Source organism: Halyomorpha halys, unplaced genomic scaffold (assembly GCF_000696795.3).
Source record: "Halyomorpha halys isolate HHAL.00 unplaced genomic scaffold, Hhal_1.1 Scaffold327.1, whole genome shotgun sequence".
Lineage (NCBI taxonomy): Eukaryota > Metazoa > Arthropoda > Insecta > Hemiptera > Pentatomidae > Halyomorpha > Halyomorpha halys.
The window spans coordinates 502,644-519,258 of NW_027105022.1; the positions used below are offsets into that span (position 1 = coordinate 502,644).

The 16,615-nt window shown below is 28.7% G+C and overlaps 1 protein-coding gene across 5 annotated transcripts in view; it reads right to left on the reverse strand.

The window, feature by feature from the left end:
- The window catches only part of LOC106681330 (sentrin-specific protease 6), a 46,093-nt gene that overhangs the window by 13,000 nt on the left and 16,478 nt on the right, over nucleotides 1–16,615 (reverse strand). For 4 of the 5 annotated variants that reach the window (XM_067047602.1, XM_014421586.2, XM_014421588.2 and 1 more), the window contains 7 exons: nucleotides 14,969–15,075; nucleotides 14,821–14,881; nucleotides 8,862–8,999; nucleotides 6,344–6,401; nucleotides 3,600–3,767; nucleotides 2,924–3,088; nucleotides 170–355 (listed from right to left, as the gene is read on the reverse strand). In XM_067047602.1, coding sequence (XP_066903703.1) covers nucleotides 170–355; nucleotides 2,924–3,088; nucleotides 3,600–3,767; nucleotides 6,344–6,401; nucleotides 8,862–8,999; nucleotides 14,821–14,881; nucleotides 14,969–15,075 — 883 coding nt within the window. The remainder of the gene's footprint in view (nucleotides 1–169; nucleotides 356–2,923; nucleotides 3,089–3,599; nucleotides 3,768–6,343; nucleotides 6,402–8,861; nucleotides 9,000–14,820; nucleotides 14,882–14,968; nucleotides 15,076–16,615) is intronic. The other variant, XM_014421589.2, reaches the window with a different exon arrangement.

Sequence of the window (16,615 nt, forward strand, 5' to 3'; positions counted from 1 at the left end):
TATTTTAAGATATATGAACCTAAATGTAATGAACCCGGGTTGATCCTCCAAAACGGTAGCACTACCCTTAATCATTTTCTAACAAAATATTTCAGGACTACATCTAGAGAGATTCATTCTTAAACAACAAAATGGTTATATTAATAATAAGTGAAGTTTTCAAAATTACCTTTACTAGTAGGATCGAAGTAATGGTTCTTATTCTTACTACTCATATGCAATGCTTCTCGAATTTTTTTACTAGCCTCATGAGTTATATAATAAAACATTGTAGGACCACTAGAAGACTTATTTCCAAAGTGGATTAATACTTTTACAATATCTTTCATCAAAATTTTGATGACTGTTGAACAATCTGTGGAAAAAAAAAATTATTATAAAGTTCGGATTATAATTACTGATCTGATATTTCCTTTAATAATAATATTTTTAAAAAAGACCTTATCTTACACTACTATTTCTTCTAAGCGACAGGATGTTTTTGCATATCTCCTAAAGATAGTGGATTTTTAGTAATGTATATAAAATATAATGAAACTTGTTCTAGTAGTTAGGAGCCTTCCACATCTCAATGAAACTTGAGATTCTTCCGAAAACTTCCAGATGATTATTCCACCTTCAAATCCATTAGAAACCTTACTCAGTCATCCTTACGCTGGGCTAAGGAAGAGCACTTTCACAGTATCCTCTCCCAAGCCCCAGATCCTAAAACTATATGGAAAATCACAAGGAAATTCTCCACATTGTCCTCAAACCATACAGTCTCATGTGACGACTTAAATGCATTTTTCAGTCATACCCTTCCAAATGAGCTTCAGAGCCTACCACTTTATCTTCCTATCTCTTAAACTACATTTAACCCAGATCACTTATATTCCTTCCTGATGACCTAATCACCTACACACCCCATTTTGTTCCTAATTGGAGTACAGAACGAACCCAGTAAAAATGATTAAACTAAGCCTTCCTGCCATTCGACACTTCTACAACTTTTAACTTCAAAACTCTATTTTCCCCACAGCATGGACAAAAGTACTAGGTAGACCATGAAATCAAGGTCCCTTGTATCTCCATAGCTTCCGACTTTAGGCCCATTTCCATCCTATCAAACCTGTCTAAACATCAGGAAAGATTAGTACATTCCCAACTCATCTGATTCCTTGAACAAAATATTGTCCTTAATCCTTTCCAATCAGGTTCCAAACAATCCTTTCCAAACAATCGGCTCTGCTAAAAATTTCTTAAGACCTCTATTCCTCTATAGACAAACAGAATCACAATCCTTGTACTCTTTTATTTTTTCAAAAGCCTTTGACTCCATTGATCACACAATCCTCCTCAAAAAATTACAAAATATTTTCTTGTCTAATAGTTTCTTGAACTGGATTCACTCCTTCCTGTCTCTCCACTCCTAAACTGTTGTTATTCCTAATAAATCCCCCTCATCATCACTACTTAACCCCTTATGTTGCTTCTAAAGGTTCCTCCTCTCTTACCACTATTTTCCATATATATGTAAATGACCTACCTAATGCTGTCCACCACTCTCTCTATCATTTGTATGCCCGTGATCTACAAGTACACATATCCTTTCATCCTTTTGACATAATTGAGGCATCCTGTATGCTCTCCAGGAAGATATTGACAGCATACACCATTGGGCTTTGGAATATAAGTTGAGTCTGAATCCAACAAAAACCAAGGTCGTTCTCTTCGGTTCAAACTCTTTACAATCCATTATTATACCTCAACATGTACTCCCATGATTCATTTCCTCAAAGTACCGATCACCATAAAGTTTCCTCCATTACTATCTCACAATCTCAACTATGGATGCTTAGTGTATGGAGGACTATCTATTAAACAAGAAATGATATTAAAAAGATTAGTAAATTACTTCATAAGATTCATCTTCAGTATTCCCAGGCCTTCTCATATCTCCCACTACTATTCTGAGCTAAGTTGGTTCTATCTCAGTATCCAAAGATTATACCTTCTGGGCACATTTTATATTTATATTTCTAATAACAAAAAAACCTTCCCATATTATTGACCTCTGCACCCTATGTTTATCAATCTACCTGTTAAACACAAGATTCCAACCTACTGACTTATATATCCCTACCTACCCATAGAACTGCCTTCTTTCAAAAATCCTTTGCTGTTCGAGCTACATCATTAAGAAACTCCTTACCTATATCCATCTTTCTTAATATCAATTATAAATCCATCTCCTTAATAATCAATCTTCCGTGAACATGTAAATAATAAATATCAATATAAGCATGGATAGATATCTAACTCTTGTTCATATTTTATGTATATAATTATTATTATAGTATTATTTAATTATGTATAAAATCAGTTAGTCTAGCCAGTCAAATGCTGCTGAAACTATTCCAAATTGTTATTCTTAGGGGACTAAGTGTCCCACAATAAAGATCGATTACCCATTCATTCAAGAGCTTACTGTTTGGTGACATTCACAGTTACATGGGACTAAATATACTTACTAAGAGCCATAGCATTTAGTGGAAGGCATCCAACTACTATACCAAGTTTCATTATTTTTTTTTGTAGTCATTACTAACAGTCCACTAATATATTTAAGGAGATATACAATACCAGCCCACCTCTTAGAAGAAATATGAGTATAAGATAGCGATAGTTCGATAGCGACTATAGTGTATAAGTAAAATATACTATTTTACACTATAACTAAAATAGCGTATAAGACAGCGACAGGGTTTTTTAATAAAATTATTTTTTGGGAGACTACTGATTGACCATGATATATAAAAGGAAGATAGTTCGGCTACGGTCAAAGAAAATTCTCAAATAGTAATTTAACTATTTAATGTGAGCCAACATTTTGCCCCACTTTGTAGGGCTTCATAAGTTAGATACAAGAGATAATACTAACTGGTTTTTGAAAGTGATGGGACTTTAATCTTAAGACCATGTTCTGTCACTAATATTTTATCTTCGGGTGCAACTTTGTAAGTACCAAATCTCACTGTTCGGCAGTTTAATTGTGCCTTTTCTAACTCAGGGTTATCCAGTAGGCTTTCGATCTCAATACCACCACCTGAAAATTAGATAGTTGAGTATTTACTATTGCTAATACATATAAATTTATATAGAAATATCTAATTTTATGATTTAATTTACAGTGTCTCAAGTTGATTTGTTTTTAAAATATTAACTTCAATTTTCGTTTAAAAAGAACCCTCTTGCAAGTGGTTCAAATTACTTTAAGAAATAGAATGATAAACTTTATTAAAAGCAAGTTTTTCTTTTGATGAAATACCAAGCATTCTTCAAGAAACTACAAAACAAAATAATACAAAGATATAATAGAGTATAACTGTGGTAAACTGTCCACAGGACGTCTTTCGTTAAACTGATTAAGCCTAGTTAATCTCAATGGAAAGCAATAAGACTTAAACAAAACCGCCACAGATATAAAACACAAAGACAACTTAAAACAAACAAATTTTTAAAAACTGCATTTATTCATATAATAAACAATTTATAAAAGTTTAATATAGAATAAATTATCAAACAAAACATAAATATTATTAGAATAAAGATTTTACCCCGCAAGGAGTCAGGAAAGTTACAGTCGTTGCTTTCTACATCAGCAGTAATCACAGGCTCCTTGTCAAATACTGATGTAGTTGGTTCTTGGAATGTAACACCGTTTGAAATACTTTTATTTGACTTATCAGTATCATCTTCTTCATCTGAAGATATAGTAACACAAACTGCAGAAAAAAAATATATTAATACAATAAATACAAATGATAATTAAATTATATTGTTCATTTCGTGGCTTATATGAGTATTCATAAATTGTGCAGGGTAAAGGTATTACAATTAGTTCATTGCTTTACTCCACCTACTGCCATTCATATTTTATTCCCCTGCTAAAAGATTATTGTTGATGCAGATGATTATGATGACAAAAATGTCATTTACAATCAGTTGAGTATTCAAGACTATAAATACTAGATATTTTTTCATTACTTTCTTAGAGTCCCAATACTATTTCAAGATTGAACGTTATGATTATGATGATATGAAATTCATTATGCAATACTGGCAATAGAAACAACAGATTAAGTACAGAGAAATACATACAATTTTTTTTTAATATTCAAAAGATAACTGCCATTATTAAGTACTTTTAAAAGATAATAATTGTGATACATTTACTGTTACTGTGCCATAACTGTAAATAAAATACAAGGTCAAACTATTTAGGAAATTTTTATCAAGATGGACAAGGCAAAGGTAAGATAAAAACGTAAAATGATTAGATTGTAGATTGTTACTGCAATATTGTAATTCAAATTTTTAATAAGTACTAGTTACCCAATATTAATATTGTTTACAAGATAATTAGAAAAAAAAAACTTAAATAAAAGATTTTAAATTAAAATCAAATAAAAAAGGGACAAGGGAAGTATAATATAATATAATTTTTAAATTAAATCTCTGATTTTATTTGTTTGGAATCAGCTGAATACATGAACACATAATGAAATAAATTAAAATGTATAATATTTTTAATTCATAATAACTAATAAAATTGTATCTTATTTATTTTTAATAAATGAAGTTGATTGAAATAAACAAATATTAATTACCCTAATTAAATTTATATTTCATCTTAGTTAGTTAAGCTAAATGTTGAAAGTTTTGACCAGATAGGGTATACAAGAATATCAGGACTGGCAGACCATAGGTCAGAAGATAATTCTATACCTCATTTGTAACCAAAACGTCCATGGTCCGGCTAAAAATGAGTATAAGAAGTAAATTTGATTTCTGTGTTGTTTTAACATTAAGTGACAACTAAAAAAATACTTATGTTAGGTAATTCTAAATTATATAGTAAATAAGATAAAATTACTTTTAAATAATATGGCTTTACTAAATCCACCATAAGGGAGGTCACGGGGAGGTTAAGCGCAGAAAGTCAATTTAATTTTTTTTAATTACACACTTAACTTGTTTATGGTTTTCTAAGCTCACAGCCAGGCTAAAGATATCCCAAAATCTAGAAAAATTTCTACATTTAATGCGTTTTACTTTTTTATAAACGAAGTCAAAGTTTCTTTAGGGACTGGTCTTTAATTGGTTCCTGATTTGCTAAGGAGTATGAATTTTTGAAAGGTATTTTTAACTTTTTAAAAAGGTGATAGCGCCCTCAAAAGCAAAAAAAAAGTTTATATGGACTATGGTACCATTCTGTGTAGAAAAGTAGGGAATTTTTGTTTTTTAAGTAAGCCATATTTTTGTTGAATACGAAGCAATCACTCATAAACAATTTAAATTAAAAAATTTAAAATTGTAGCATAGTAAACTAAACAAAATTTTCTTAAAAAAATAAAAAATAAAATAAAAGTCTCTTATTAAAATCATTTTAAGGGGGCTTTCAAGCAGTTAAGCAATTAATTTTTTAGCTCCTGCTGAACTGCAGATTACCCACTTTTAAAAGAACTTCCTTCTGTAATAAATTTTAAGTCAATGATAATGAAGCTGAGGTCTGATAATGAGTAAAAGTTGAGATTTGTCTTTAGTTTGGTAAATTCATTACCAGCAATATCAAATAATTTTAAGTCAATTTGAAATTTTTATATTTTTTAAAAGGAGAATTTTATCATATAAACACCTATTTTTAAAAAATAATAATAACGTACTTAAATTACTTTTGCTGAAAAAGTGAGAACTTTGAGGAAACAATTTTGCATGAAATAACTGCTAACTGCAACTAAAACTGGAAGCGAATCTCACCTTATTCTACAGTTTTATTCGGATTCAAAATCCCGTTCAAAGGTTTTTATTGAGGAAAAATTAAATTATTTTGAAGAAATTTCATCTAATTTGTTATTCTATAGAATAACCTAATTTTAATAGTTTTTAAACTCTTTTAAGCTTAAAAGAAAAAACACAAAATAGAGATTTCCTCCTTTTTTTTATGTGGAATGGGACAGTAGTGAAAATAAACTTTTTTTTGCTTGTGAGGTCAAATCACCATATTACCTCTTTCAGAAACGAATTTATGTATTCCAAAAACCCAATTCGACACGATTTTGCAAAGGGGCTAAATCTAGACCAAAACCAAAAGAAACTTCGATTCAATTGTACAAAATTAAAGCTTATTAAATATTAACAATTTTCTGGAAGTAGGATATCTTTAGTTCAACAGAAGGCTGAGTAAAACAATTATTAAGTGTAATTTATAAAAAAAAAAAAAAAAAAGGAATAAAACTTTCTACAATTGGTGGGCCTGCGAGCCCCCTTACAACTATTGATATTATGAATCCAAACATACCCATTTCTTCACTTTTCTTAGATTTTTTTAGACACTTCCTTTTCCGGCAATCACTTTTCTGAAACAAAATATAAATCATTACAATACAGAAGAATAAAAATCAGAGATTAAAATGGGAAAATACTATGTATGTATATATTTATACATACATACATATACTATGTAATATATATTTATATAATCTGAACAAATCAACAGTCATGATAGATATACGGTCATATAAGCAATACAGTCAAAATTATAACGAAAAGCTCAGCATCTCAAATATGGTCTTATTAATATATTTAAGAGAAATAAAACTTTTTTGTCAAACCAAAATTTTATCAAATAAAATTTTTAAAACACTCAACTAGCAGTACTTCGACCTTCAAGAGATAGCTAGACACAACATTACGCTGAGACACTGTAGAGAACAGTTGCAATATTATCGTTACTACGTAATGTTCCTCACCTACTGAGTAAGTCACAAAACAGTGACATTCTGTGACAAAACAGAGTGCTTTAAGCATTTTTTATTAAGTTTGGATGCATTAACATTATGATGATTCAATCAATATTGAATTCTAAAACAATTTTGTCTTTAAGGTTTTTTCGAATTTTCACATACATCATTTATACACAAATCATAAAAAACTGTAAAAAAATATTAACTCTAACTTTTACTTCCATCTAAAATAAAAATAGTGCACCAATTAACTATTTGAGTTTAATTTGACCACACCCGGATCAAATTCCATTTATTGTAAAAAAAATATTGTTCTTTTTTTTTTTTTAAATTAATAACATGTAATAGCATTTGGGAAGTTAAGTTCACTATTGCTAACAAACTAAACAATTGTTGGTACAACCAGTTCGGGCAAAGTGATAGACCAAGTGATGACAGTGATTTCATATTAATTCTAGGGGAGAGGAAGGGGAAGTCATAAGAACATATAATCCAAAATGTTTGCTTCAAAAGTGAATTTGAGAGAGGCAGGAAGGAGGTTTTAGATTTAAAACATTTTTGATTATATACAAAATGCATTGCGAATATCTTATATATTGCAGCTCAAATTTTCGCATTTTGTTATTTCTGTGCAAGTAATCCCATGAGCCAAGAAATCTAGTATGCCGTGCTTTGTAGTAAGGTTATAAAAAAATCATAACTGAGTTAAAGTATTAACTTGAATTTCAATATTAATATTAATATAACTAAGCAGAATAATTTACAGAATCTCAACTCGAATTGCAGAGAAATTAAAAGAGAATACACAAAAACAGACCACCAAGTTACACCATGGTAGAACTTTATGGGGTAGCAGCGTGGTAACGAGCCTGTCTGCCAACCAAAACCTTGCGAGTTTGAGTCCCCGGCCCTATCCAGGATTTTATCAAGCTTATAACTATACAATACTTACAGCCTCACCCTGGGCATTTGTGAGGCCCATTAGCCAATGGGTGGTACTCACAAAAATAAGCGTGGGAGTGACGAACCCACCCTATGAAAACCACGTCATGTATTTCCTTAGTACATCGTGCGAGGCCTTGGACATCCACGGTTTGTCGCACCAATAACATTAAAAAGAACTTTATCAACCAATGCTTCAACAGAGCACATGGAAAAAAAAGCTTTAGTAAACAACTACAGGATAAAGCATTAGGATATTATGATTAGATGACTGAGTGAATACCTTATGGGCAGTAATGTTCCTTAATACCTGTTTAGGATATAACGTGGTTATATTAGGAATCACATAACAAATTAAAGCTATACAAATAATTGCTTACTTCAGTTTATATATAGTTCACAATTCAACTACACAGTACAGAATTCAATCCTGTAGAATACCATGCTTAATCCAGAAATTCATAAACTAAACTAGCACACTTCAACATGGACAAATCTTCTGCAACTAATGGGCAAAAAATTTCTGAAACAACTACAGGCTACTTCAGAAACATACCTTTTAAATATATACAAGGTTGGAGGTGCTTCTGATTTTCGCAAAAAATAAATGAACTCAGTTGAAAAGAAACAACACTTCTTGAGAACTGTAATAAACCATTAGTTCAAACAGTTACAGTACCTTTCGTTATTTCTAATAGTTACCCAATAGAATGATCGGAAAAATAATCTTTCACATCCACAAGTTCATTTATGTTTACATAAGGAATGAGTGATCTAAACACAAACTAAGACTTGTATAATGGTTGGTAACTAACATGTATAAAAAAAACTGTTTTATTATTTTTCTTACAGAACAGTGACACATCAACTAACAAAACAAAAACCAACAAACAAGAATGAAACAATAACTATTGTTATCCATTTCAACACAGTTTTGTTTTCCTAAATGAAGAACTGCTGTTTTCAACATTCATGATTTATTTTAACTTTTTTTTTCCTTTTTCATTATGAAGTATAAAATGGGTGTCAATTGTACTATATCAAACAGTATTGATTTTCTTTGAATGAAGAATACCAGAAAAGAAATGTGCACAGGATTATGAAAAATAAGATCATTAAACAAGAACATACCTCTGGACTAGTCCTAACATCTTTCTCATTATCTGATTTGTTAGAAGAATTATCTCTGGCTGGCAAACTTCTTCGGCACCTTTGACACATTCCAGGATCAGGAGTGGGGAAACCACAGAATAGGCAAACTTCTCTCATCTGAAATAAAATAAAATTAATAGACTAATGCAGGCTATTTAAATCAAACTAACCTCTCTCCCTGAAATTTGTATTATTTATTCTGTCCCGTCACCTCTGTCTCCAAGGATCATTGGCAACTTACAAAAACTCAATCAGAACAATGGAATTGTTTATAAAAATGGAGTTGATTATTTTTATTAATTCAATTATATGAAACTAGAAGAAAGAATATCAGACGGAGTTAGTAAACTCTAAAAGAACTACATTGAAAGGGTTCAATTGTCTTTGCAATTTTGTTTTCTTTTAATTTGAGACTCTCAATGTACATTTTTCACATAATATATTAGTCAATTATAATAATCACGAAACTATTGATAAGACTTTGAAAACTGAACAAAGCTTTAGTTTAGTTTTCTTTACTTATTAGTTTAGTTTCTGATATTAAGGAAAAGCTCTTTCATTATGGTACTTGATCTGACAACCCATTTTGTCGGTTACAACAGAAGAAGAAAAATTTAACAAGTATATCAATGTAGAGAACATACAATAAATAAAATATTAATTTTAGAAACACTATAAAAAAACAAAATTATATAATTTAGATAAATAAATATAAAAGAAAGATGGGCCAGGTGCTACCTTCCTTTTAAATACTGCATGCAATCAACGATCTTCCAATGTATCTGAAATAATTTAGGTTTTTTGAGATTTTCCTAGAAAATTGAAAAGTTGAACTAAAAGCTATAATCTAACTGAAACAATAATAATCACAGTATAAGTAGTAATTTTTAATTTCCTATAGAGTTTGATTGAATATAATTGTGAGAAGAAAAGAGAAAGATGCTAAGAAATACTAAAATGATACACCAACTAAACAACATGGAACATGAGCAGCCAATTAGTTTTGTCAAAGAGCAAGATGCTGGAGAACTGCAAGCAAAGTATATAGTAAATATGGAAAGATGACTCAAAATTTCTTAAATGATTTAATTTTATACCTACCATTATTAAACAACTCTAAAACCCACGAGAGATTTAAAACTTTTTAAATAAATTAACTATTTGGTAAATAATATGGTTATGAAATTCCATAAATTACAACTTGATAATTCATTATTATAACATGGTATACTATACTACTCTTTTATTTCCAAGAAGCATTCCAGGTTTTAAATAACAGAAGAAATGGAGATGATAACTCTGCTTCTCCATGTACAGTAACTAATTTAAAGTTATAACCAATAATCACAATGAGTGGAGCCAAATTAATAACTGGTTCTTATTTTACTTACTAACTAAAATGTGAATATATTTTAATGGTGTCATATGAATGGGTTAGAAATAATAAATAAATTATGCACATGACTTTATGGAGTAATCCTGCCAATAAAGACTATAAATAAATATGGTAAATATTTTTAACAAATTTGGTTCGACATAGTAATTATAACAGTGATAATTCATTTTTACTAAAATAAAAATAATTAATATTTGTTTCCACATAAACCTGAGATCTTAAATCAGAAAAAGTCATTGGAAAATTTATTTAATATTTAATTAACTAACATCTATTCTTGATTACCAAGAATTATTCATAAATGTTTTGTTCTGATACGAGATCTAGAAGGCCTCTCTCCCCTTAGTACTTTCCATGGCAACATTCTTAGATTCTTTATAGATTCATTCAATATTTTTTCAGTCTAAAGTAAGGACTTTAGACATTTTTTTATTATTTTAATGTTTCAAAAATAATAGGTAATAATTATAAAAAAAAAAAATAATAATAAATATCATTGATATACGGTATTATCATACTGTATATTACATTTATAATAGCATATTATAAATTTGAATGTACACTAAGGAAACTTTTACAGATAAGCTTAAATAATCAGTTTAGTATTTTACACTTTAAAGCATACTTTAGAAACTCTTGATTAATAACTAAAACGTAATTGGTTTTAAACACTTAAAACTGTGACTTTTAACACATTTAACATATATTTTGTCAGTAAACCTAAAAACTAAGAAATATAAATACATTATTAACAATAAAATATAAAATTACAATGAGAAACTAAAAATTAATAAATGGTGCATGGACTTTTTAATCTAATTTTATATTAAAATCTGCAACAAATTGAGCTGATCAAGAAGAAACCACCAAAACAAAGATGTTACATTAAGCCTCATGACTACCTATAGATACAATCCTAGCTTTCCGAGGAGATAATATGGAAAATTATTTAACATGGACTTCAAAAAACATTCTTTTGGTTTGGAGCTGCAAATCTCACCTGGGTTAGGAATTGCAGCTCCACTAATTAACATACATTTCTCAGAACACAGTGAAATAAATGTTGGCCCAGGTAAAAATCAAACCCATAACGTTATGAATCAGAAATTCTGACCCTCGCCCCAACATCCTAGGCCATCTTGTCCTCCAGATGACTTATAAGTGGTGATAAAAAAAATATTGAAGCACTCTTTTTTAAAATTAAAATACCTGTTATCATACCATTAAGGAAGTCCTGATATTCATAAGGTACTTCGTCAACATAGTCTTAGAAATTAAATCCCCAAAACTAAAATTTGAAGTAGGCGAAGTCTAGACCATATGCTATTGTGGTAGTGACATTTATACATAGAATACACCTTTTCAATATTATCCCTAATAACTGCCCATGCTTTCTATACCCCAATAGCTTTAAGGTCAACATAAATTTCTAATCAATTGTATAATACAATAACAGAATGTTTAACAAGTTGATTTCCAATTACCATTTAAATTTCAATAATAATAATGACTTTTTGACACTAATAACTCTTTTAGATCTAGACACTAACAGTTGAGAAATTGTAGTAGAGTATAAATTATATCTTTAAGGTACCTGTCTAGAAGGAATGAGGGTATAATACAATAACATAGAATATATCATTTGAATATTAAAACCAAGGCCAATAGAGGGAAATTTCTGTGCAGTTAGCCAATGAGTTAAGTCCGACTGCAGACCATATAGTAAAGCTAGTAGTTCCTAACGACCTTGTCAGTCGTTAAATCTATAATCGAGTACAAAGATTAAGCAAATGTGTTCTGTTAAACTGGAAGTAAATAAATAAATAAATTATAATTTGTTTTTAAATGTACAGGAGCGGAGCAGCTAAGTGGGTAAAGTACTGAACTCTTGACTTCTGGATTCCTTACTTGAGTTCGGCTGAGGTAATTTAAGATAATTTTGATATCTACTTCAATATACATGGACCCATATATTAAAAATAATTTTCAGAGAAAAAAATATGGAGGAGTAAAAATTAACTATACTAAGAAATCAATTCATAAATTCAATATCCATAAATTTCTAAAAGAAACAAGCTAGCTTAAGTTAGGTACTTAATAGGTAAATAATAATATAAGAACATTATATGGAAGTTTTAAAATTAGAACATAATTGTTTGTTTCTAAATAAACTAAGCAAATGAAATTACTATTCTTAACTAAAACTACCACTTACAGCTACCATTTTTCTATTATGATTCAAAATAAAAATAACCTTTGTTTTATCTCTCAACTTGTCATTTTAATATACTATATTTTAATATACTATAATTACATATATTTTCCATGAATGTTAGAATCAACCCGACCTCGGTTTTGAAAAAGAAAAAAAATTGGATGCATTTTCTCTCCACAAAATGTGTGATATGTGAACAATTTTCAATTTTTAATTAATAGAAACTGTATTGAGTCTCCTATTTCGAAATAAAAATGCATATAAATGAAATACACCCAGCTTCTACAAAGTGCATATCCAACTCTTCATTGGGTTGGGGATCAACTTGGCCATTAATCATGAATGCAGACCACATCCAACTTCTTATAAAACCCTTTGTTAAGAAACAGAAACTTTCACACCAACAACTGAATCTAAAACTCTTCATAAATTTTTTATTTATTATCAAGATATAAATATTGATGTATCACATATTTTTCTCTTCTAAAATTGATAGATCTCTAATTTTTTAACTTTTTAGGTGAAATCTTTACTAATAGGGATATTCCTTTACATTCAAATTTCTCAGAAAGGTTTTAATCGCTGTTTCACAATTACTAGACTAGATCTGGTTCTCGAGCTCAAAGAAAGAATTCATGACATGACTCATGAAAATTTGTAGCCTTCAGAAAATATTTTAGATTAAGGATTGAACAACATAGTTCAAACCAAAATATTTTTAGACCGAGGTGACTAAAACAGATTATCATATTTCCTAAAGTGAGGTAGACATGATAACCTCAAAGTTTAAGTATCTCATTGTTATGAAACAATATATTTAAAACTAAAGAATAAAAATCATTCAAGATTCATAAATATAAATGACCTTTTATATAGAATAGATAAATTTTCTGTCCTTCCTATAAAACAGTAGCTACTGATAACACAAGTCTGTAAAAACAATTTTTTTTTCTCAGCTAAATAGAATATTTTTGCTATAGTATATGCATTAAAGAGCACTGAATCAAAAAATGAACTCGTATCTCATAGTTTATTTTTTGACAAAATATGCCTTTAAAACAAAAAAAATTATTTTATCATTATGAACGCTATTAATTAGTTTGTTTTTTAAAAAAGATTTTAACTAACTAAAACTAAGAAAAATAAAAAAATTTCATTCATAAGTCAAAATATTTATTTGGCGTGAAAGGCTTTGTTGGTGTAAGTAAAGTGTCGGCATAAGTGTCCCAGAGAGACAAATACAATAAGAAATGCACTAATATTTTCTTAATTTTTTTTTTATAAGCACTTAATTTTAATAAAACTTCCTTAACGTTACCTTAAGCCATAAATCTCATAAACAATAAGCAGGAATTTTGGGGTCATACTCAATTTCATTGCTCTTTTCTGGGAACAGTTAAAACTTTGTAAGAAAGATTTTATAAAATACATTATAGTTCTATAATGGTGTTGAGCACGATAAACTAAGAACTACAGTTTGAAATTTTCAAAAAGAATTTTTTTTTTTCTATTTCAACATAATTTATTCAGCATTCCTTTTTACTTTTTTAATTTTTTAAACTTCTACCTACACCCTATTGAGCTGTTCACGCTAAATTAAACTCAAAACCAGTTTTATAAAAACCAGAACTGTGGTAGAATTTTTCTAGTAATGTTTTCTTATATAGCAAATTGAAATCTATAAGAAAAAGAAAAGAAAAAAAAAATCCAATTAAGTTGTTTAGTTTATAATAAAAAAAATAATTATTTTTTACAAAACTAATGTTCAAATATTTTCAGCAAAAAAATTGTAGAAGATGGGAGAAATGGAGTTTTTTTTAAAAAGCACAATTTAATTAAAACATATAATTCAGCAACAAAAATATCCCATGCAGTTTTTTTTTACTTGTAAAAATATTAAACAACCAAATTTCAATAGTTAATTTATTTAATAAAGATTACTTATTTCAATAATAAAGATTAAGAAATAGTTTATTGTTTTAATATAATAGCATCTCTCTGAAGGAGTAGTAATTCAGTCCCGTAATTGCCCGCAACAAAGGAATGACTTAATTAAATGGAAATTAGGTGATAACTGCAAAAAAAAATCATGAAGAAAATAATTATCCGTGTTCTTCATGTCAAGTGAAATTAAGAGGAAGAATTAAGATTAAACTAGAATAATAAAAACTTAAACTTTTAGCAGGAAGAAATTGAAATGGCCACAAAAGTAAATAATTTCTTAATACTTGAGTAATTAATAAAGTAGCAATATTCTTACGAATTTATTGTCATAATATTAATAAAACTATCAATATAATGAGAATAAAAAACTATCAGTTACATACCTCTTCTTCTTCCTGATTTTCATTAGCTTCAGGTTGAACAAGAACAGTAATTCGCCTATTTCTGGAAGATTACCAGATTTAAACCATAAGAAATAATTTTATAATATAACATGGAAATAAAACTTTGAAAAAGTTTAATGACACTCACAATGTAGGTTCTTCCTCCACTTCATCTTGAAATACTATCTCTTCTGGTCTATCCGGACTGAAGACCAATGTTAATTTGTTATTAAACTCAAACATTTGTTGAATGGCCTTTTCAAAAATCACATAACAAAAATATGTATTAACGGATAAGAAATTAAAATAAAAACAAAAAATAAAACTAAAATAATTTTTTATTTTTTTTTTTTGTAAATATGAAGAAAAAAGGTATGTGACAGATAAATACCATTAAATAACATTGACAATATACATTAAAAAAAAAAAAAAAGTATATACTACAAATATTAAATTAAGCTTTTAATACTGAACATAATCCTAATGGTGTTAAGAGTGCAGGGTAACATCATGAACATTTAGTTGGGTAGATATACAGTGATTTATGGATCATCACATAATCATTATGGAACATAGTTATGACAATTATCTTAAATAATACTAAAAATAAAGAGCCGTTGGTTTGTTTAAATAAAGGCCATTACAAATGAATGAATCGCTCAAAAGTTTCGGGAACAAATATTAAACTAGGAATTTTTTTTAAAAGATATTTTTATTATAACTTTGATAATTATTTAGGATGCCTATGGTGTGAATCATGATAACATGCCAAGAACAATTAAATTCAGTAATTGCAACAGGTTTATCATCACTAGAAACCTTTTGATAAACTCCTGTAAAATTATCATAACTTGTGTAATGTTATCATTAATAGACAGACCTATTTGGGCATTGGTTTTTTTTAAATATTAAAAAAAACTGCTGTTTGATGTGGATATTTTAGTTAAGAGGTAATGTAAGTTTAAAAATAGTTGAATCTTAACCGTCAAACTGAAAGGATATTTTCCAGTGAAGCAACGTAATTACTCATTATACTATTATATAATGTGTATAAACTAAACTGTTACTTAAAGTCATAATTAATTATGTAGCTTTACCATTGTATGTACTGAATAAACTTACTCGACAATATATAGTTTATATAAATAAACATGTTTTCATAATGTCGCTCATACTTTCAATACATAAGGGAAAAGATGAATAGAATGTTATCTGATGTGAGAGAGTCCTTGCACAAGTAAACTAATCCATTAATACAGTGATACCTCAACTCAAATCAAAACAATATTGTCTGATCATCACACATAATAGAAGCGGAAACTTCAGTTAAGGAACTTCTCTATATAAATAGAGTAAACTTTTGAATGAAACAACATTAAAGGAGGATAGCTCCAGGTGGGGTACCATGGACAAACCCAATAACCCTAAAGTGGTCTTTGAAATATCAAGATTTAAGAAACAGTAAAGATCGCTAAAATTTTATTTCAATGAAAAATGATAGAGTAACTTAAGGACAGAGACAAAAATTAATTATTCCTTCATTAATATTGTAATCTAGGACTCAATTTTAACCCTGTCCCACAATCCAATTCTTCCTTTACCAAACTCTTACCCTTGTAAGTTCATTATTTTTGCTAGTCTGTAAACACTGGAATATCCCTAATATCTATAACCTTTTCCATTAATTTTTATGTTTTGATTTATAATCAGTATTCATGTTGAAGTCGAATTACAAAAAGTAACTTGTGATATTTTCACGCACACTATCCTTGCACAAATTTAACTACTTTGTTTA